At 47.7% G+C, this 22,451-nt stretch overlaps 1 protein-coding gene and 1 long non-coding RNA gene across 2 annotated transcripts in view; both read left to right on the top strand.

Annotated features, from left to right (window-relative positions):
* Positions 1-2,841: 2,841 nt before the first annotated feature.
* LOC147097597 (cAMP-dependent protein kinase catalytic subunit alpha-like) overlaps positions 2,842-22,451 on the top strand; it is a 263,178-nt gene continuing 243,568 nt past the window's right edge. Inside the window, exon 1 of the mRNA XM_085971564.1 lies at positions 2,842-3,016. Coding sequence (XP_085827690.1) covers positions 2,917-3,016 — 100 coding nt within the window. The 5' untranslated portion in view covers positions 2,842-2,916. The remainder of the gene's footprint in view (positions 3,017-22,451) is intronic.
* Positions 3,023-6,063, top strand: LOC147097598 (uncharacterized). The gene is made up of 3 exons (XR_015074315.1): positions 3,023-3,577; positions 5,000-5,188; positions 5,633-6,063. It is a non-coding gene; the product is annotated as an uncharacterized LOC147097598 (long non-coding RNA).

Below are 22,451 nucleotides of genomic sequence, written 5' to 3'. Positions count from 1 at the left end.
CCCTTGCTGACAAAAATCTATCAATCTCAGTTTTGAAGTTTGCAACAATCTGCAACATCCAGTACTTGATGAGCAAAACTTTCCTCCAACTAAATATTGGGAAGACCGAAGCCATTGTCTTTGGTCCCTTGCCACCGACTCCATCCCTCTCCCTGGCAACTGTCTGAGGCTGAACCAGAGACCGTTCGCAACCTTGGTGTTGTATCCTGAGATGAGCTTCCACCATTTCCGCTCCATCACTAAGACTGCCTACTTTTATCTCTGTAACATCGCCCGACTGCGCCCTGCCTCAGCTCATCTGCTGCTGAGACCCTCGTCTGTGCCTTTGTTACCTCGAGACTTGACTATTCCAACGCACTCCTGGCTGGCCTCCCATCTTCCACCCGACATAAACTTGACTCCAAAACTCTGCTGCCCGTGTCCTAACTCGCACCGAGTCCCGTTCACCCATCACCGCTGTGCTCGCTGGCCTGGCAATGCCTCAGTTTTAAAATTCTCAACCTTGTTTTCAAATCCCTCCACGGCCTCGCCCCTCCCTATCTCTGTAACCTCCTCCAGCCCCACAACCCTCTGAGATCTCTGCACTCCTCCAATTCTGGCCTCTTGCGCATCCCTGAATTTCATCACGCCACCATTAGCGGCCATCCCTTCAGCTGCGTCGGCCTCCCTGGAATTCGCTCCTTAAACCTCTCCGCCTCGCTACCTCCCTCTCTTCCTTTAAGAGGCTCCTTAAAATCTACTTCTTTGACCAAACCTTTGGACATCTGTCCTAATATGTGGCTCGGTGTCAAAATTTATTTGATAACGCTTTTGTGAAGCCCCTTGGGACATTTTACTATGTTAAAGGCACTATATTAATGTTTTTGTCTGAGGGAGTTCTGGATTTCCTCTACCCGTTGTGTGAAGAAGTGCTTCCTGACATCACCCCTGAACGGCCTCGCTCTAAGTTGTACTGGAATCCTCCACCAGAAAAAGTATTTTCTCTATGTACCCTATCAACTCCTTTAATCATCTTAAACATCAAAATTAGATCATCCCTTAATCTTCTATACTCAAAGAAATATAGACCTATATGCAACCTGTCCGCATAATTTAAACCTTTTAGCTCTAGTGTCATTCTGGTGAATCTTTGCTGCACCTTCTCTAAGGCCAATATATCCTTCTGAACTGCAATGCCCAGAACTGAACGGGGTCTAATGAGAGCTCTGTACAGCTGTAGCATTACTTCCGCCCCTTTGTATTCTATCCCTCTCGAGATAAAGGCCAACATTCCATTAGCCTTTGATGATGTAATAGAAAGACTGTAAGGTTAGGGGCTGTCTGACATACATGGAAACCAGCACCATTTTCAAGTCTCCAAATGAAGCTATGGAGAAATCAACACCCAATTGTAGGGATTTTGTTTGGCCAGTATAGAGTATGCACTCTCTCCCTGTAGAGTTCAGCGGCCTTAGATATCGGTGTATAGGACTACAGCATAGGGACCCTGAAGCAGTATTACTCGAGTTTAACCAGCTGAAACCCTGCAGCTTGCCTGAGCTTCTTTCCATTGACCATTCTTCTGATGGACCATTTTGATCACGGGACATCAGGTAAACAAGGGTTGTCCAGTTACTCAGGGGACATTGTTCTGATAGACCGTACTTCTCAGTGGTCTCCAGGTAAACCAGGGTTGTCCAGTTACTCAGGGGACATTGTTCTGATAGACTGTACTTCTCAGTGGTCTCCAGGTAAACCAGAGTTGTCCAGTTACTCAGGGGACATTGTTCTGATAGACTGTACTTCTCAGTGGTCTCCAGGTAAACCAGAGTTGTCCAGTTACTCAGGGGACATTGTTCTGATAGACTGTACTTCTCAGTGGTCTCCAGGTAAACCAGGGTTGTCCAGTTACTCAGGGGACATTGTTCTGATAGACTGTACTTCTCAGCGGTCTCCAGGTAAACCAGGGTTGTCCAGTTACTCAGGGGACATTGTTCTGATAGACTGTACTTCTCAGTGGTCTCCAGGGAAACCAGAGTTGTCCTGTTACTCAGGAGACATTGTTCTGATGGACCATTCTTCTCAGTGGTCTCCAGGGAAACCAGGGGTGACCAGTTACTCAAAGGGCATTGTTCTGATGGACCATTCTTCTCACTGGTTAACCAGGTTAACCAGGCTTTTCTGACAAGGGGGGAGGAGGAGGTAAGAGGGGATGACGTCATCAGGACGGTTGAAGCGTGACGTAAATCGCCTTTCGAAGGCGTGACGTCACATGTCAATCACCGATTGAAGGGGCGTGGCCCCCGCGCGTCAATCACCGACGCGAGGGGCGTGGCCCCCGCGCGTCAGTCACCGACGGGAGGGCGTGGCCCCCGCGCGTCAATCACCGGCGGGAGGGGCGTGGCCCCCGCGCGTCAATCACCAGCGGGAGGGGCGTGGCGCCCGCGCGTCAATCACCGGCGGGAGGGGCGTGGCACCCGCATGTCAATCACCGGCGGGAGGGGCGTGGCCCCCACGTGTCGATCACCGACGGGAGGGCGTGGCCCTGCGGCCGATGAAAACGAGCGACGCTCGGCTGAGGCCGCAGAGCTGCGAGGGTCACGTGACGGCGCGGCGCCTTTGTTGTTGCTGTTGTCGGAACGGCTTCGCCAATGAGTGAGGGGAGTTTGGAACTTGGGGAGACAGCATTCCTCCCAATGAACTTTTCGCCGTCGTGTGGTGGTGGCGGGAGGGCAGGTGAGGTGTTGGAGGAGGTGCTGCCAGCCTGTGTGGCCCCCCACCTTCGCCAAGCGGCTCCGCCAATCGGCGGCCGGCCACGCCCGTCAATCCAGCGGCGGTAGCCAATGGGCGGGAGCGGAGGGGGCGGGACTTGCGGCGGCAGGAGGGAGCGGAGCGGGAAGGGGACAGGGCTGGTGGTGGTGAGGGGGGGAAGGAGAAATGAAGCTCTGGCGGCTGACCAGCCGCGAGTGGACCAAGGAGCCTGACAGTAACGTCAACAACCAGGAGTACGGGACGGAAAATGTGGAGGTAGAAAGCGGTGCGTCCCGGGGAAAGGGTTGATGGTGGGGTGGGTTCAATCTGAGCAAGGCCTTGGGTCCTCCCACTCACTGAAGTACTTTGTAAAGTCCCACAAACAGCAATGCCACAAACCACTGGATCATTTTTTTAATAAGTGATGTTGATTGAGGAATAAATATTGGCCGGGACACCGGGGAGAACTCCCCCCTGCTCTTCGAAATAGTGGCTGTGGGATCTTTTACGTTCACCTGAGCGAGCAGACGTTTAACGTTTCATCCAAAAGACGGCACCTCCGACAGTGCAGCGCTCCCTCAGCACTGCACTGGAGTGTCAGCCTAGATTTATGTGCTCAAGTCTCTGGAGTGGGACTTGAACCCATAATCTTTTGACTCAGAGTGCTACCCACTGAGCGGAGGCTGACATCTAATTGTAATAAGGAGGAGAAAGGAGAAGCAGCAACACCACTAGGAGTAATTCAGAGGAGCGTGTATACCTGGTAAAACTATTACAAAAAGAAAATACTGCAGATGCTGGAAATCTGGTAAAACTATGTTGGTTTTGATTGCATCATGGCTCTCAAGTGAGTGAACAATCCTGTTCTAACTTTAAACCTAGAGTTAAAATAAAGAAAGACTTGCATTTATATAGCTCCTTTCACAATCTCAGGATGTCCCTAAGCGCTTTACAGCCAATGAAGTAATTTTGAGTAATTTTAAGTAAGAGCAGTCACTGTTGTAATGAAGTAAATGAGGCAGTCAATTTGCACTCCCACAAACAGCAATGTAATAATGACCAGATAATCTGCTTTTGTTATGTTGATTTGAAGGGTAAATGTTGGCCAGGACACCGGGGACAACTCCGCTCTTTTGTTCGAAATAGTGCCATGGGATCTTTTATGTCCACCTGAGAGAGCAGATGGGGCCTCGGTTTAATATCTCATCCGAAAGACGGCACCTCCAACAGTGCAGCCCTCCCTCAGCACTGCATTGGGAGTGTCAGCTTTGTGCTCAAGTCTCTGGAGCGGGACTTGAACTCACATTCTGAGTGCTACCCACTGAACCAGGGCTGTAACTGTCAGAAAAACTTCAGTGAATAGTAAATCTGGAAAATGTGAGGCCTGGTCTGATTAGCTTAACCAGCTTACTGGTTGGGATAGAAATTACTATTGTGGTTTTCCGAGGAGTGAATTGGGGGAGCTGTTAAGTAAGAGCTGGTGTCTGACTGAGATTATGTCTCGAAGGAGCAGGGATGAAAATGATGGTTAAACGCAGTTGTCAGCTTCTGATCTTTACACCATCTAGTACCTTCACTAACTATTGCTGTTGTTGCTATTCTGTGGAAAAGGATATGAGTATTTTAAAGAACATTAGAAGTTTTAGTAACCGTGATTGTCCATTAAGGCCAAACAAGCCGCCTCTCTTTTCATGCTTCAAACCCACTGACCCAGCTTCAACACCAAATCCATCAAAACCTGCTTTTTACCAGAAATTCATCCAATTGTCTCTTGAATCCATTTATACTGCCTGCTTCGGTGGCCTTAGTAACTTATTCTGTAATTGTACAATCGTAACTTTTAAACTTGTGCTGCCTCGTATTGGTAAGTAGGGATGGGGGTCAGAGCGAGAGAATCCTGTGGCTCCCTCTGAATAAGCTAGCCAGATCAGTACTGAATTAGGGACAGTTTTAATAAAAACAGAAAATGGCTGAAATGTGCAGCAGGTCCATCGCTGCTTCTGAAAGGACAGGTTAACATTTCGGGTTTAGATAGTTTCACACAGGATCCTGACATTTTTATTCCATTGTGGGCTAGATTTTAACCCAGGTTCCAGGGATGAAAGGACATTGTGCTAACCCATGATGTCCAGGCATGTTGTCTTTATCGGCTGTGTAGGTTCTCACCGTGGAGCATCAGGGGCCACAATATAAAGTTGAAATCCATGTTTTCAGTCATCTGTTTAAATCTCAAGTTGCTGATGCTAACCATTCTCGGATTCTGATTTAGGCTTCGTCCACCAATGAGGCAACGTCGCCGAGAACAGCTCTTTCCAAAGTTCCAGGCCCAAACATCCCACCTGGCCAAACCAGTGAATAAGAAATTGCACGAATATGGCCAAGTTGTCTGGGCTTTGAGGGCCAGATGTGGCCCACAGGCCGCAGTTTGGACACGCACTGCGCCGTCCACCCCCTCTGGGTGAGTTTTTCTTAGCTGTGAGTTGGAAACCGTTTGTACTTTGCATGGACACCTCTGCCTTTGGTTCTGTGTTAGGTGTTGATTTGTGATTTTTAACCAGGACCTGTTTGGAAAGATTGTCTCATTGTTGCTGCTTTCTTTTCGCTGACTGCTTGGTTCTAATTTTATTGCGCATGTTCTATTATTTTGGGATTTCCTTCCATAAATGTGCTTCTGCTCTTGCAGGGAGGATGTGCTTGCGTTCGGGTGCTTTTCCTTTACCGTGTGCCATTCTAAAGCTGCTAGCTTCCGGCTCTTCTGTCGCAATGTAGTTGGCTTTAGCAGGGTCATGCCTGTGTGGGATGCCTTCCCTCGCCTTGTCTTGTATCTTCTCTCTTCCCTGCTGTGGGTGTTTCTGAGCTTGTGTTTATCGTGTGGCATATTTTCCTAACTAGACACCTGCAGGGCTTCCCTTGCATCCAGCCCTGTGGAATCTCTTTTTTTGCTTCTCCTAATGAAGGTAGAACAAGATGAAGGCTGTCGAGAGGGCTTGGCCTGGAGCTTCCCGTCAGCCCAAGCGAAGAAGGAAGAATGGTGACAGTAAAAGGAGTAACCTTTTTGTAATGGATGATTCTCGCTTCGGCCGAAAATCATTGAAAAAGCCCGCACTGGGGCGAAAACACTCAAACTGGCTTCTGTGAAATAAACACGGGGGTGGGAAACGACGAGTGCTACTGCTAAGTATATAAAAAGAAACAAATAAAATTACAAGACTCCGTTGCGAAATTTTCTTCACTGGATTGTTCAAACATGCAGGAAGTACAGTAGTAAGTTAAATGACTTGTACAGGGTTAAGAATTCTGAATGGTTTAATAAAACATCTTGTGGTTACAAAACGGGAGTCAATGTTAGTATTATTTTCACATGTTAGACCAAAACGACCACAAAGGCTGCGCTTCTGTTCTGTTTTGAAGCTTGTTATTCGCACTGATTTTCAGTTCAAAATTCAGAACTCTTTTCAGCCCCTAAAAACTTTATGTTGAAAGAATAAAACACACAAAAAAACTGTGGATGTGTGTGGGGGTGGTGCTGAGTGAGCGGGGGGGAACCTGTTTGGTGAACTAGGCTGAGCGGAACAATTCCGATCAGGGAGCACCTCTCTGATTGGTGGGCCTATTCCAAGCCATGGCCTGCAATGTTTAACTGTCCATCTTTCTTGATTCTGTTCTTTTAGCAATTTCTCATAATCGAGCGCAGAAAATTAGGGAAAATGGGTAGAATGAGGACAGTTTTTTTTCCTGTTTTTTTGCCAATTTCCTTCCCATCTCTCCTGGAGGCGTTGCTTCCTTTTGGGATTCAGTCCGACTGGTGCTTGCTCTTTCCGTTGGTACCTTGCCCAAGTGATCATTCTCCATTTGTGTGAACCTAGACCGTGAGCAACAATCGGACATCCGACCGTAGGGTAGGCTGAGCTTCTGACCCCATATCCTCTCCATCAACAAGACTGCCTACTTCCACCGTTGTAATATTGCCCGCCTCCACTCCTGTCTCGGCCCATTTGCTGCTGAAACGCTCATCCATGACTATTCCAACGATCTCCTGGCTGGCCTCCCATCTTGGCTTAGCCTGATCCTGTCCTCGCTCTCGACCTCCATGTGCAGTTCCACTAGGGGTCAGGAGCGGAATCACTGGCTGATTATCTCCGTCGCTAATCCGAGATTCAAGTCTAATGCCCCTACTGCCACCAAACTGAGATGAGCAAGCTCGGCACAGACCAGGAATTGAATCGGGGACTTTCCTAGGCTTGACGAGCTGAACCATCAGGTGAGCACAGAATCACAGAAACCCCACAGTGCAGATAGAGGCCATTTTGGCCCATCGAGCCTGCACCGACACATATCCCACCCGATCCCCGTAACCCCTACACCGACACATATCCCACCCGATCCCCGTAACCCCTACACCAACACATATCCCACCCTATCCCCGTAACACTAAGGGTCATATTTATCATAGCCAATCATCCTAACCCACACATCTTTGGACTGTGGGAGGAAACCGGAGCACCCGGAGGAAACCCACGCAAACACGGGGAAAATGTGCAAACTCCACACAGACAGTCACCCGAGGCCGGATTCGAACCCGGGTCCCTGGCGCTGTGAGGCAACAGTGCTAACCACTATGCCACCGTGGGTTTTATTTTGAACAAAGTGGATATGACATTTAACGGTTGAAGTTCAATGCTCTCGGCCTGTAATTTGGAATTGTGAACAGCCCAATGAAGTGGAATTTTAGCTACTCATGAGCCTGTAATCACACCATTAACCTGCTGCCACTTGTGGCTGCAAATGTTGCTTTATGCATCAGAAAAAATTCTGTTTCAATCTTTTTACATGTAAAACTGTAGTTTCATTGAGGCTAAAGTAATTTGACGTTCCATGGAACAGCCCAGAACACCTTCACTGTGCTCCTCAGGCTGCTGAGCAGTGGTTAGAAACATTGAAGATAGGAGCAGGAGTAGGCCATTCGGCCCCTCGAGCCTGCTGCGCCATTCAATGAGATCATGGCTGATCATCCAAATTCAGTACCCTGTCCCTGCCTTCTCCCCATACCCCTTGATCCCTTTAGCCTTAAGAAATATATCCAACTCCTTCTTGAATATATTTAATGAATTGGCCTCCACCGTCTTCTGTGGTAGAGAATTCCACAGGTTCACCACTCTCTGGGTGAAGAAATTCCTCCTCATCTCTGTCCTAAATGGCCTACCCCTTATCCTTAGACTGTGACCCTGGTTCTGGACTCCCCGCCATCGGGAACATCCTTCCTGCATCTAGTCTGTCTAGTCCTGTTAGAATTTTATAAGTTTCAATGAGATCCCCTCTCATTCTTCTAAACTCCAGCGAGTATAAGCCCAATCGACCCAATCTCTCCTCATACGTCATTCCTGCCATCCCAGGTATCAGCCTGGTGAATCTTCGCTGCACTCCCTCCATGGCAAGAACATCCTTCCTCAGATAAGGTGACCAAAACTGCACACAATACTCAAGGTGTGGTCTCACCAAGGCCCTGTACAACTGCAGCAAGACATCCTTGCTCCTGTACTCGAACCCCCTCGCTATGAAGGCCAACATACCATTTGGCCTTTGACATACCAGATTGATGTTCATCTGTGGTAGAAGTTGCCTGGTACTATCTGCTTTTTCATGCTGCTTGTTGGACATCCAGTAATGGATGAGCGGAAATTTCCTCTAATTAATTGTTGGGCAGACTGAAGATCATTGTCTTAGGAGCCCGTCACTGACCCCATCCCTCTCCCTGGGCACTGTCTGAGGCTGAACCAGACTGTTTGTAACCTCGGCGTCCTACTTGACCCTGAGTTGAGCTTCTGACCCCATATCCTCTCCATCAACAGGACTGCCTACTTCCACCTCTGTAATCTTGCCCGTCTCCACTCCTGTCTCAGCCCATTTGCTGCTGAAACGCTCATCCATGACTCTTCCAATGCTCTCCTGGCCGGCCTTCCATCTTCCATCTTCCATAAACTTTCAACTCCTCCAAAGCTCTGCTGCCCGTGTCCTGACTCGCACCAAGTCCCGTTCCCCCATCACCCCTGTGCTCGCTGACCTACATTGGCGCTCGGTCCAGCAACGCCTCGCTATTTAAATTCTCACCCTTGTGTTCAAATCCCTCCACAGGCTGACCGCTCCCTATCTCTGTAACCTCCTCCAGCCCAGCAACCCTCCGAGAACGCTGCTCTCCTCCAATTCTGGCCTCTTGCGCATCCTCGATTTCCTTTGCCCCTCCATTGTTAGCCGTGTTTTCAGCTGCCTAGGTCCTAAGCTCTGGAATTCCCTCCCTAAATTCTCCGTGTGCTCCGGTTTCCTCCCACAGTCCAAAGATGTGCGGGTTAGGTTGATTGGCTATGATAAATTGACCCTTAGTGTTAGGGGGATTAAATACGTGGGGTTACGGGGATCGGGTGGGATATGTGTCGGTGCAGGCTCGATGGGCCAAAATGGCCTCTATCTGCACTGTGGGGTTTCTGTGATTCTGTGTAAACCCCTCTTACCTCCTTTTAAGACACTCCTTAAAACTTACCTCTTAGGACAAGCTTTTGGTCACTTGTCCTAACATTTTCTTACGTGGCTTGGAGTTAAATTTTGTCTGATAACACTCCTGTGAAGCATCTTGGGACGTTTTACTATGTCAAAAGGTGCTAAATAAATAAGTTATTGCTTGTTTCACCCTCTCGTTCTAAGCATTCATGTTTTGATCTGCTTAGTTTTAGTGAACCCAATCTTACTGCCACGTCGAACTGTTCTCTTTCTCGGGATCCTGCATGTCCTTTATGAACTTGCCACCAAGAGGTCGTTGGGCTGTCTCTTGGCTTCTTTTGGGACGTTTAAACAATGCTAGCTGCTAGCCAAGGATGGCTTCTAAAGGGCAATGTTACCTTTCTGGCTTTGCTATTTGTTTAGCGCGGTCAGTTTGATGATTTACCTCCACCCCTGGAGGAGATGCAGGGAGAGCTGTGTAGCTTTCTTTCCACCTCCCTGACTCTTAAATTGTAATGTAAATTCACCATAGTAAACTGGTTTTACCCAAAATCTTGATAAATGCCAATGCTCATAAGATGAAGCTTACCACATCATTTACCTGTCTTAACAAATCTAGGGTTTTCACATCCACTCTATTACATGACGTTCTTCCTCACATTTGCCCTAAATTTTCTCTGCGCCCTTGTATCCTGACATATCTTGAAGCAGTATGGATTAGCCTTACCTATACTATTTAATACCTTGTATACTTCTAAATAAGATTCCCTCTTCTTTCAAGGCTGCAGAGTCGTTACTTTTTCCTCATAATGTAATTCTTTGTCGTTCTGAGATCAGCCTCATGGCCATTCTGTGCACATCCTGCAAAGCTGGACGACGCCTCCGACAGGGCTGTACTCCCTCAGGAGTGTCCGCCTGGATTGTGTGCTCAAGTCTCTGGAGTGGGACTTGAACCCACAACCTTCTGATTCCGAGGCAAAAGTGCTACCCACTGAGCCACGGCTGACACGTTCCATCGTTTGGCTTGTACTCAACTGATCTGTCTGTATACTTAAGAACCTATTTACGAAGTGCAAAAGAATTTGCTAAATGTGAATGTTGGATGTAGTTGGCTGGAATAAGTGCGGGTTGAGTGCATGTGGTTGGTCGTGGTAAGTGTGGGCTGGCTGAACGTGGTTGGCATTTACACCTATTGTCCTGTAGGTGGTGGTCTTGTTCTAATTGAAGTTCCTCTATTTTATAAACCAATCCTGTATTTCAAAGCATCTTTCTAGGATTGTGAAAATAAGTCACTTTCCTTAAATGGGACATTGAGTTTGTAAAAGTCTTTGTACCTGTTTATGTCATCCCTTTCACTTCTTTGGCTCGTTTCTTAATTTGTGGGTGAAAACTGAAAGATTGATTTAACATCTGTTCACAACCTGCAAAAGACCTGTGTATGTAATTGGTGCATGTATACAGCAATAGAATAATAGATTCATTACCTTTGCAAGCAGTACAGTTTGTAAAGGTCCATGGCATTGCATTCAAATCGTTTGGGACTTTGCAAGCTTCTGGTTCCTGTCTTCCCACTTGAGTTTGGGTTATAAATATCTCAACACAATTTCTGTTTATGTTTTGAAAATGTCTTTAATTTCAGGAATCTTCTATATATATTTTTTTTTAAAGTGCTAGGACCCCAACATTTTATGCAGAAATCTTTAACTGGGAAACTTTGATTGAAAAGCTGCAATTTCACTGCCTGGATGTCGCAGTCTCCCAGATCACAGGATAAGTACAGGTGAGGGAGGCCATCTTAGTTCATCCAACCAAAATGTTCTGATTGCATTTCTATTATTGGCACAAGTTGTTGTGTTTCTGTCCTGAACGCCCTGTTAATCTTTTTTTTTTCTGTGAGAGGGAAGAATGATGCAGCCTCCAGCCATTCTGACATCTGCCAATTAGTTTTTGCGCTCTCGTGGGCCCCCCCTCGCCGAGCTGATAAAGGCGTGCACGTTAGCAGAGGTTGAAATTATTAGTCTCCTGCCTAAGTGTCTGAGGTTATTGGAAAGCTAGTTGCTGCAAGAGATATAATGCATGCTCCCCCATTTAAAACAAAGCTACACAACACGTCTGACTTTCTTTTCTTTCCAAGAAAGTGGTTGACACACACCGTGCTGCTTGGTTAATTCCGCATCTGCGTTCTTGAACTTACAAGAGATCTGCAGGTTTAGAACGTCCGAACCCTCCCCCAGCGCCATCATTGCTCGCTTCTAATGCTTGTTGCTGGTTTGTGCTATTCTGTCAATGACGTCCTCCCCTTAACTTATTGGCCTTGCTTTTGCTGGAGTAGGGCATCATTAGTTAGACTTTTTTGCCTTCCCCTTCAGCTTGAAAATGTTTGCCCTGGAAGTGCGAGCTGATGACGGTGCGGCGAGGGCAATGGGGCATCTGGGACCTCGGTGAATGACGGGACCATCAGTCTCCTTAACCAATGAGATTTAAGGTTTGAGAAAGAAACAGAGGAACGATGGAGAAGAAAATAGGGTGAATTAGAATCATAGAAACATAGAAGATAGGAGCAGGAGTGGGCCATTTGGCCCCTCGAGCCTGCTCCGCCATTCGATGAGATCATGGCTGATCATCCAAACTCAGTACCCCGTACCTGCCTTCTCCCCATATCCCTTGATACCTTTAGCTCTAAGAAATATATCTAACTCCTTCTTGAATATATTTAAAGACTTGGCCTCAACCGCCTTCTGTGGTAGAGAATTCCACAGGTTCACCACTCTCTGGGTGAAGAAATTCCTCCTCATCTCTGTCCTAAATGGCTTGCCCCTTATCCTTAGACTGTGACCCCTGGCTCTGGACTCCCCCGCCATCGGGAACATCCTTCCTGCATCTAGTTTGTCCAGACCTGTCAGAATTTTATAAGTTTCGATGAGATCCCCTCTCATTCTTCTAAACTCCAGTGAGTATAAGCCCAATTGACCCAATCTCTCCTCATACGTCATTCCTGCCATCCCAGGTATCAGTCTGGTGAATCTTCGCTGAACTCCTTCCATGGCAAGAACATCCTTCCTCAGATAAGGCGACCAAAACTGCACACAATACTCAAGGTGTGGTCTCACCAAGGCCCTGTACAACTGCAGCAAGACATCCTTGTTCCTGTACTCAAACCCTTTCGCGATGAAGGCCAACATACCATTTGCCCTCTTCACCGCCTGCTGCACCTGCATGCTTACCTTCAGCGACTGGTGCACAAGGACACCCAGGTCTCTTTGCACTTCCCCTTCTCCCAATCTATTGCCATTCAAATAATAGTCTGCCTTTCAAATCAGATACCGAAAGAGAAGTAGAGAGGGAAAGAAAGATTGGATTAAGGGAGAGAAAAAAAGAGACAAAGGAAAAGTAAGATAAAAATGTAAGTTTAAAAAAGCACCAACAATTTACTCCCTGCGGGAATGAGATTCCACAGTTTAAATTGTTCCCCTTCTTGGCTGAAGAGGATCACTGGCATTGCAGGAACATAAATCCCATCATTAAAAAGGTACTTACGCTGTTAAGGACAAGCCCTAACTTTGTACGGTGAGTTTAATTGGCAATTAATGTGCAAATGCAGCAATTTCATGAGGGGTTTGAGGGCAAGCTGCCATTTTTGTGAATCTAAAGGCAGAGTAGAGCAAATCATCCCGCACCTTGTGGCGATTCGCGATTGACTGGGCATGTCTTGCCACAAGTTGCTGGTCGATTTATACATTAAACTCGCTGATATTTTGGCAGCAAATTCTGGGCCAATGAATGCATGTCCTTTCTTTCCAAGAAATAGCATCATCCTACTTCCTCTAGTTCAATTGAGGTACAGTAGTTAGTATCAGACTGTATTATACAGCCCTCGAAATAGGGAAATATCATGAAAGCTCGGCCCTATGACCATGGAATGTTTCCATTGCTCCTGTCACTTATTCATTCATTATTGCATGCTGCTACTCAGGCTTTTTGATATCTCTACAGAGGACATACACTTATATAATGCCTTAACACCTCTCCCAGGAATGGCCCAAAACACTTTAAAAATAAATTTAAACTTTAATCTCTTCTGATCTAACAGAAGAAAATCTCTCCTGAGCCAGCAGAAGGTAGATAATATATTATCGTATTAAATAAAGAGTTTGGAGGCTACAAGTGAGAAATGTGTCCTGGTTCTTGAAGAAACACACATCGAACACATCCACCAGTTCAACTCGAGGATGTATCACCGGTTTTGACTTAATCGCTTGCAGTAACCATCCCAAATATGGCCTGGTGTGCTATGTCAATCACGACATCGAAGGCTGCACCGAACTCAAGCATACCAGGACTGCTGGAGTTTTCACAGCAATGCGAGTAGGAGAGCTAAAAATCTCCAGTGTCTACAAACCACCGCTCGTACAGCGGCCTAACCCACCGCTCCCTCCTAGTCAACATCCATCGATTTCGGAGACTAACAGCCAACACACAATGTGGGGTTATGCAAACATCAACTAGACTTCACTAGAGAATAAATTCCTCTTTGATGCCAAGGATTGAGGTACTTTCTGTTCGTCAAGTTGGCAGAGAGAATATAACCCAGACCTATGTTTCCTCTCCAAAGATAGCAAAGGAAACCCAATCATCACCTCCAGAACCGTTCTTGATGACTTCCCCAACAGTCAACAGAGGCTCTCATTCACCAACATTGGCATTGAAATTCCAGTCATTACATCAAGACCGGAACCACAATGGAACTGCAAAGGGACAGACTGGGAAACCTTCCAAAAGTCAATTGACACCAACATCAAGTGGATTCCGCCAACAACCGATGCCGTCAGTAGATTTATAGGAACTGTTAAAGCTGCTGCAAAACGCAATATACCTCGGGGGGGGGGGGGGGGGGGGGTTTAGAAAGACATATTCCTTGTTGGACGGAAGAAAGCGAGGCACACAACCGGGAGTATTCGCCGAACAAGAAATCAGCCACAGCCACCGCAATGCTGGAGTCCTTGAACTCGGCGAGACCTGAAAGGTGGAAGAGCCTTGTGGAGAAGACTAACTTCACTCACTCCAGCAGGTAAGCATGGGCCCTGCTCCGTCAACTTGGTGGGGCAAACGGCGCCTATAAACACAAGACGGCCATCAGAGTGGACACCATTGCATCCCACTTGATACAAACATTGAAGGCTCCAGTGGACAAAAAATTCCAACGCCAAACTTGATGGCAGCACCAAGACTGTCAACTACGTCTGATCCATTTACCGCGGATGAATTAAACGCAGTCCTGTCGACCACCAAATCCAGAAAAGCTGCTGGTCCAGACGGTGTTTACCCAGACTTCTTAAAAGGACTGGGACCCAAAGCAAAGAGATGGTTTACCTCCTCCTTCCCCGAGATTCTGGTAACTGGTAAAATCCCATCTATCTGGAGGGAGGCTAAAGTAATTGCCCTCCTGAGGCAGGGGAAGAATGCTTGAGAGGCCTCCAGTTACTGCCTGATCTCCTTACTTTGCAGTTGTTATAAAGTGCTGGAGAGGCGACTACTCCACAGACGAGCCCCATCATCGAGCCAACCATCCCTAAGGAACAAGTAGGCTTCCAGAGCGGCCATAACTGCAGCAATCAAGTGGTAAGGTTAACGCACATCGAACAAATCTTCCTGCACCAGCTCGTGACTGCTGTGGCACTCGTGGACCTTTCCGCGGTGTATGACACCGTATGGAAGCATGGACTTCTTTTCAAGCTCTCGACCATTTTACCTTGCAGAACAACGATCCATCTTCTCAACGCCATACTTGGCAACCGACGCTTACGTGTGTAAACTGGCACTCAGAAGAGCAGATATAGGACACCGAACAATAGACTCGCACAGGGTTCTGTCCTGCCACCCATGTTGTTCAACGTTTACACCAGTGATCTGCCCGAAACAGAGTCCTGCAAGTTCGTATACGCTGATATTGCCTTGGCCATGTAAAACAAGAATCTGTCCGCCACCGAGGAGACCCTGACCAGTGATTAACAGAGGATGGAGGCCTACTTCTGTCGATGGTGACTTCGGCCAAACCCACAAAAGACCGTTACTTCAACATTCCACCTCAATACCCATAAAGCAAGCCGAGCTCTGAGAGTCTCCTTTTGTGGCGCAGTGGTAAACCATGCCCAAAAAACCCTCCTATTTAGGAGTCATGCTTGATCGCACCCTGTCGTATAGACAGCATCTCCAGAACCTTGGGAAGAAACTAAAGAGTAACCTGATCCAGAAACTTGCCGGATCCACATGGGAACAGCCGCACAAACCCTCGATACGGCAGCACTCGCCCCGGTGTACTCTACAGCGGAGTACTGCTCTCCGGCATGGCTGTCAAGTCCGTATGTCAAATCCGTTGATGTCCAGCTGAACTCTACTATGAGAATTATCGCCAGTACACTTTTATTGACACCAACACCTTGGCTGCCGGTGCTTGCAAACATTGCACCACCACACCTACGCTTGTAATATGCAGTCTCCAGAGAATGCAACCGCTATACCAGCAAAGACCAACTTAACCAACCTACCACAAACCCGTCTCAAATCCAGAAGGCCATGTTGGACCGTCACTGAAGCCCTTCAGTGATCTCCCCTCAGCCTCGATGACCAATGGTGAAATGGTTGGAAGAACTGCAACATTTCAAATGGATCCCTTATATAGAGAACCCCACAGTACAACCTGAAGGATCAAACCTTCCTCGCAAACAGCGGCCAACCATTAACCGCCTCAGAACCGGTCATGGTCAATGTTCCCTTTAAGCTGCGTGGCCGTGTAGTGCTCTGGAGATCCCACGCAGCCAGCGAGCTGGCTTTTAAATAGAAAAACCTCGCCTACGCGGAATTTTGAATGGCCCGCGCAGCCCGTTAAAGGGGCCGCACGGGCCAAAAAAAATGAGAGAGAACATTGGTCATGGTAAATGCTGCCACTTTCTTCACAGATGGAAGATTAAAGCATCCCCATCAAGCGACTGTGGAGCTCCTAATCAGACCCTGGAGCACATCATTGAACACTGCCCTCAGAGGAAATTCACAGACAGCCTACAAGATATCCACGCTGTTACACAAGAAACTTTGGCCTGGATATCTGACTTAGATAATATTTGTTTTTTTTGCTACTACCATACGAAAGAAGAATCCAGTGAATTACTGTGAAGTGCAGTCACTTGTAATGCAGATGAAACAGCAGCTGTTTCCTACATTACAACAGTGACTACATTTCAAAAGTATTTAATTGGCTGTAAAGCGCTTTGGGACGTTCTGAGGTCGTGGAACGCGCTGTACAAATGCATGTCTTTTTATTTTACACCGAGAAATGTCCCACAAACAGCAATGAGCTGACTGACGAGGAACCAGTTAATCTATTTTTGGTGGTGGTGTTTGAGGCAGAAATGTTGACCAGGATATCGAGATTTGTCTTCTGGGATCTTGAATGTCCATCTGAATCGCTGGAATAGGCAGATGGGACCTTTGTGTAACATCACATCCAAAGAAAGGCATCTCTGTCAGGGCGATACTCAGTACTGCACACTAATAACAGCCTAGATTGTGTGCTCAAGTCCTGGAGTGGGTCTTGAACCCATGAACTTCTAACTCCGAGGCGAGAGTGCTCCCGACTGAGCCGGGCTGATACAAAAGCTGGTTTTTTTTTTTAAGTGGCATGCTGCTACAGCTGGTGACAACTTCAAAGTAAAGTTGCCATTAGTGCCAAGGTAAGTGGTCAAGAAGACCCATTTTCTACTGGCTCTTCTTGGCAGCCGTCCATAACAAATCCAGGAAGCTATCTTTAGGACTGGCGCCGGCTGCTTGAGAGCTGTGCTTCATGTGGGGGTTGCATTAGCACGAGTCTCGTGCTGTATAACAACAGTTAGTAACGGTGGCAAATGGTTTTAGAAAAGCTCGTGTGGCAGCTGAATAAATCTAGTCTTCACTGGTGGCCATACTTGTTGAAGCATCATCCATATTCAAACAGCAACTGAGCAGGGTGGCACCTCTTGAGGCAGATGAGACTTGCCGAGAAACATCGTGGTCCAGGCAGCTACTGGTTAAGTGCCATCTGGTGTAACCTCAGCTTCCTTCTCGGCAATACTGTGGAAGTGTGTGTGTTTGTCAGTGTGTTGCACTCATGGCTGTCTTCCAGTGAGTGGAAGTAGTTGCCTCTGGTCTTTGTGTTGGAAGCACTTCAGAGTGTAATTCCGTTCCAGTCAGCTGCCCTTCATCAAGTTCTGTTTTTTGTACAAAAGTATTCAGCTACCTCTGAGGTATCTGAATGGGTTTGAGATCAGCGCCAAGTTGGGAAATGTGCCCAAACCTGGAGGAATGCACACTGTCCCTGTGTGGCTGGGTAGAAGTGTGCACCGACCATGCGCCTTGGCAGGGATCAGCGGACTGGGGATCAAAGCTGGAGGAATGCACACTGTCCCTGTGTGGCTGGGTAGAAGTGCGCACCGACCATGCGCCTTGGCAGGGGTCAGCGGACTGGGGACCAAAGCTGGAGGAATGCACACTGTCCCTGTGTGGCTGGGTAGAAGTGCGCACCGACCATGCGCCTTGGCAGAGATCAGCGGACTGGGGATCAAAGCTGGAGGAATGCACACTGTCCCTGTGTGGCTGGGTAGAAGTGCGCACCGACCATGCGCCTTGGCAGAGATCAGCGGACTGGGGATCAAAGCTGGAGGAATGCACACTGTCCCTGTGTGGCTGGGTAGAAGTGCGCACCGACCATGCGCCTTGGCAGGGGTCAGCGGACTGGGGATCAAAGCTGGAACCTTCCATGTCTCTTGTGCTCAGCTACTATCTGGGTAAACTGGCTGATGATATGGGGAACAGTTGTAACAGTTTAGCTTGCAGAGAGCAAGTCTTTGAGTTGGGCTCAGGACCATAAAGTGCCGTTGCACTCTGTGCTGCTGGGCTGGTACAACTTACGACTGTCGCACGGTGTTTAGGAATCAACTGAGCTGTCATAAACTTGGTCCATAGGCCGACTGTTTCCTGTGCAATGGAAGTGGCTTTGCAGCAGTAACTCTGAGCTATAGTTGTGATATTAGCTGGTTTTGTTCATCATGCTAATAACACTTCACCACTGACTCCTTAAATGTGGATCTTCAAACCACACCGTGGTGATACAGGGATGCGACTGCAGCAGTCTTTCAATCAATACTGCTAGAAAACATTTACTTGGGTTTCAAAATTATATAGACAGTGAAAATGTGCTATTGACAGATGCTTGCAGTGTTGCTGGATTGAGCAAGGTATCTAATGTTCACATCAGCATAGCCACAGATCTGATATTTGCACCACCTTCTGTGAGGATGAGCAGTAGTTCTCTCGCAACACTTGTAACCTGTGTTAAATATATTTTAGCACAAACTTAACAAAAAATCCAGATCCAAGGCTGGCTCTCCTGCCCTCCTTGTTTTCTTTTGGGGCTGCACTCTTGCTGTGTCATTCAAACCATTGCCTTGCTTTAAAATATTTATCTTGGCACTGTAAAGATACTTTCTCTTTATCTCCTTACACCAGATGTTCGGTATCATTCCACTTCCTTCAGCATGTGGGCAGTTAGGGGAGGGGGCAAGCACAGGGAGGCTAGGGCACTCTTGGAAATGGAGAGAGAGAGGAGGAGCAAAGCAGGGTGCGTCTCTGAAGGGCCATCAAGGCATTCATCAGTGCCTCCTTTATGAGGAGCAACCCCAACTGCCCCATCCTCCTCTTTCGTTGATCTTCCTGTCCAGTGCACCCACTGGGCACTCACCTCAGCAGCCTCCTTCCTGTCCCACTGCCAGCGGATCAACACTCACTGCCCCTTTCTCCGTTTCCCCCTGAATGTCCATTCACTCATGAACAAGGCCCTTGCTATCCATGACCTTATTGTGGACAATTGTGTTGACATCCTTGCTTTCACTGGTGGTGGCATGTTGTCCTTGCCGTACCTTACTTTCAACACCTGCTCCTTCAACAAACTGCCAGGGTGGTAATGTGACCCTCGGCACCAATTCTCACCGTAATCTCTTCCCTCTATTCTCCTAGTATTCTCTCCTTCGAGCACCCGTACCTTGTTCTATGCCCGCGCCTCCTTTAAAATCCTCATTGTCTACTGGCACACCCCAAAATACCTTCGCTGCCTCTGCACTAAGCAATTTCTTATCCTTAATGATTTCTATCTCTGCCTCCGCTCCCCTTGCTCTATTTCCTCTGAACTCACCGTCCTTCTGGTCTCCCTAAACCTTTCCTACTCATTTGTTGCCATCCCCTTGATGTCAACATTGGCATCTTGATGCATTAGGGGAATAGGCTTGTGACTGATAACTTGGAAAAGTGCAAGTGGTGGAAGGTATAGCTAGGTGGGCAGGCTTTGTTTAGGGGGATGGTGTCATCGCCCTTCAGCCAGGTTTCCGTCAAGGCCATGATGTCGATGCAATCAGCCACAATAAGCTCACGGATGACAAGGACCTTGTTCACAAGTGAACGGACATTCTGAAGGGAGCTGCGGAGAGGGGCGGTGATAGCTGATCCATTGGCAGAGTCCACAGGGTCAACACTGGAAGGGGTGAGTTGGACGGGAAGGAGATTGCCAAGACTCGCCCCCAGTGGTTGCGCTGGGCGGGAAGGTCAGCGAGAGAATAGGATGGGGCAGTTAGAGTTGCTGCTCGTGAGGAGGCAGCAACGAGTGCCTTGATGGGCCCTTCGGAGGATGCCAGGAAAGACACAGAAGGAAGCTGTAGTTTATCTAAGAGGCAGCGAAGCCTGGGACAGCTGCAGGAGAGTAGGAAGGTTGAGGAGTGCTGAAGGATTGGGGTAGGGATTTGGGAGGGCAGAGTACCAGAGAGTCACAGTGCCCAAGCTTCCATAGTCACAGTGGAATGGAGAAAAGGGAGCAAATATTAAACCAAACCAGGGGTGAATGGAGATTAAAGGGAATTGGGAGCCCATGTGCCGTGTATTGGAATAGTATCTTCATCTGTGTCAGTCAGTAAGTGGCACTAGCTGACATCACTACCCCGTTCTAATTTTAACATCTCATTTCCACATATTGTACGTGTAGGGTATCTCACGCTGCACAGTATTTGTTCACCTTGTCCTGAGTGATTATCTGAGCAAGCCTCAGTAAACCACCTGGGACAGGTGCAATTGCTGAACTCAGTAACTGCTCACCCTCGCACTTTCTCTGAGACTGCAGGTAACAGCTTCAGGGATACACCGATACCTCGAGGGCTGGGTATGCTTCGTCAGCTCGACTGTCGCAGGACTTGTGCTTCTCCCCCTCCAGTAACAGCAGAGTGCTGCTGCCGAGAAAGTGCCCATAATGCACCTTTTTAGCCTACACAGCGATAGAATGAAATCCATGCTACAGTTCTGGGGCTACATGGCGTGTCAGTACCATGGTAAGAGACTTGTTTGGGGAGAGATGAACCCTGGTTAAAAGTGAAGCACTGATACTCTATGTCCCATTGGCACGACGCTGGCACACCAACGCAGAACAGGGTACTCGTTGCAGGATCATTCTGACACCTCTGCTATTCCATGGAGTGTATATATGGTGACTGGTGATACCAAGTGGCTAGCGCACAAGTGACTGTGCCCTTGAGGTTTCTGTGGTTAGCGGGTGTCATAGAGTCATAACGGCACAGGAGGCCATTCGGCCCATCGAGTACGTGCCAGCTCTCTGTAGAACAATCCAGTCAGTTCCATTCCCCCGCTCTATCCCCGTAGCCCTGCAAGTTTATTTCCCTCAAGTGCCTATCCAGTCTCCCCTTGAAAACATTGAGTGTCTCCGCTTCCACCACTTCTGTCGGCAGCGAGTTCCAGGTCCTCACCACTCGCTGTGTAAAAAAGTTTTCCCTCACGTCCCCCCTGTATCTCTTGCCCAAAACCTTAAATCTGTGTCCCCTAGTCCTTGTACCATCAACTAGTGGGAACAGCCTTTCCCCGTCTAGCCTATCCAAACCCGTCATAATCTTGTACACCTCTATCAAATCTCCCCTCAACCTCCTTTGCTCTAATGAAAACAAATCCAGCTTCTCCAGCCTGTCCTTGTAGCCAAGATCCCCCAACCCCGGAACCATTCTGGTAAATCTCCTCTGCACCCTCTCAAGGGCCTTCACATCCTTCCTAAAGTGTGGTGACCAGAACTGGACGCAATACTCCAGTTGTGGCCTAACCAGCGCTTTATAAAGATTCAGCATAACTTCTCTACTTTTGTACTCAATACCTCTATTTATGAAGCCCAAGATCCCATATGCTCTGTTAACCACTCTCAATATGTCCTGCCACCTTCAGGGACTTATGCACATTAACTCCCAGGTCCCCCTGTCCCTGCACACTCTTTAAAACTGTGCCATTAAGTGTATATTGCCTCTCCCTGTTTCTTCTGCCAAAGCGCATCACCTCACACTTCTCTGTATTAAATTCCATCTGCCACTTGTCTACCCATTCTGCTAGCCTTTCTATGTCCTGTTGCAGTCGATTGGTATCATCCTCACTGTTTGCCACACCCCCAAGTTTGGTGTCATCGGCAAATGTAGAAATTCTACTCTGTATTCCAATATCCAGGTAATTTAGATATCAAAAAAAGCAGTGGCCCCAGCACTGACCCTTGGGGAACACCATTGTCTACCATCCTCCAGTCTGAAAAACAGCCATTTACCACAACTCGCTGTTTTCTGTCCTTAAGCCAATTCCTTATCCAAGCTGCCACTGACCCACCTATTCCATGAGCTTCAATTTTGTTAACCAGCCTTCTATGTAGTACTTTGTCAAATGCCTTGTAGACAACATCCATTGCATTCCCTTCATCAATCCTCTCTGTTAATTTATCAAAAAAATCAATTGGATTAGTCAAACACGATCTGCCTTTTACAAATCCGTGTTTAATTAGTTTAAACCTCTCCAAGTGTCCGTTAATTTTTTCCTTGATTTATTGTTTCTAAAACTTTACCCACCACTGATGTTAAACTGACCAGCCTGTAGTTACTAGGATTGTCCTTGCACCCTTTCTTGAACAATGGTGTCACATTTGCCACTTGCCAATCCTCAGGCACCTCCCCCGCATCGAGGGAAGATTGGAAAATTATGGCAAGCCCTTCCGCTATCTCCTCCCCCAATTCCCTTAGCAACCTGGGATAGAAACATAGAAGATAGGAGCAGGAGTAGGCCATTCGGCCCCTTGAGCCTGCTCCGCCATTCAATGCGATCATGGCTGATCATCCAAATTC

The sequence above is a fragment of the Somniosus microcephalus genome, chromosome 31 (genome assembly GCF_052327205.1).
Source record: "Somniosus microcephalus isolate GS21.2 chromosome 31, FLI_Smic_1.0, whole genome shotgun sequence".
Taxonomy (NCBI): domain Eukaryota; kingdom Metazoa; phylum Chordata; class Chondrichthyes; order Squaliformes; family Somniosidae; genus Somniosus; species Somniosus microcephalus.
Note: the sequence above shows the minus strand (reverse complement) of the source record. Positions and strands in the feature narration are given on the sequence as shown.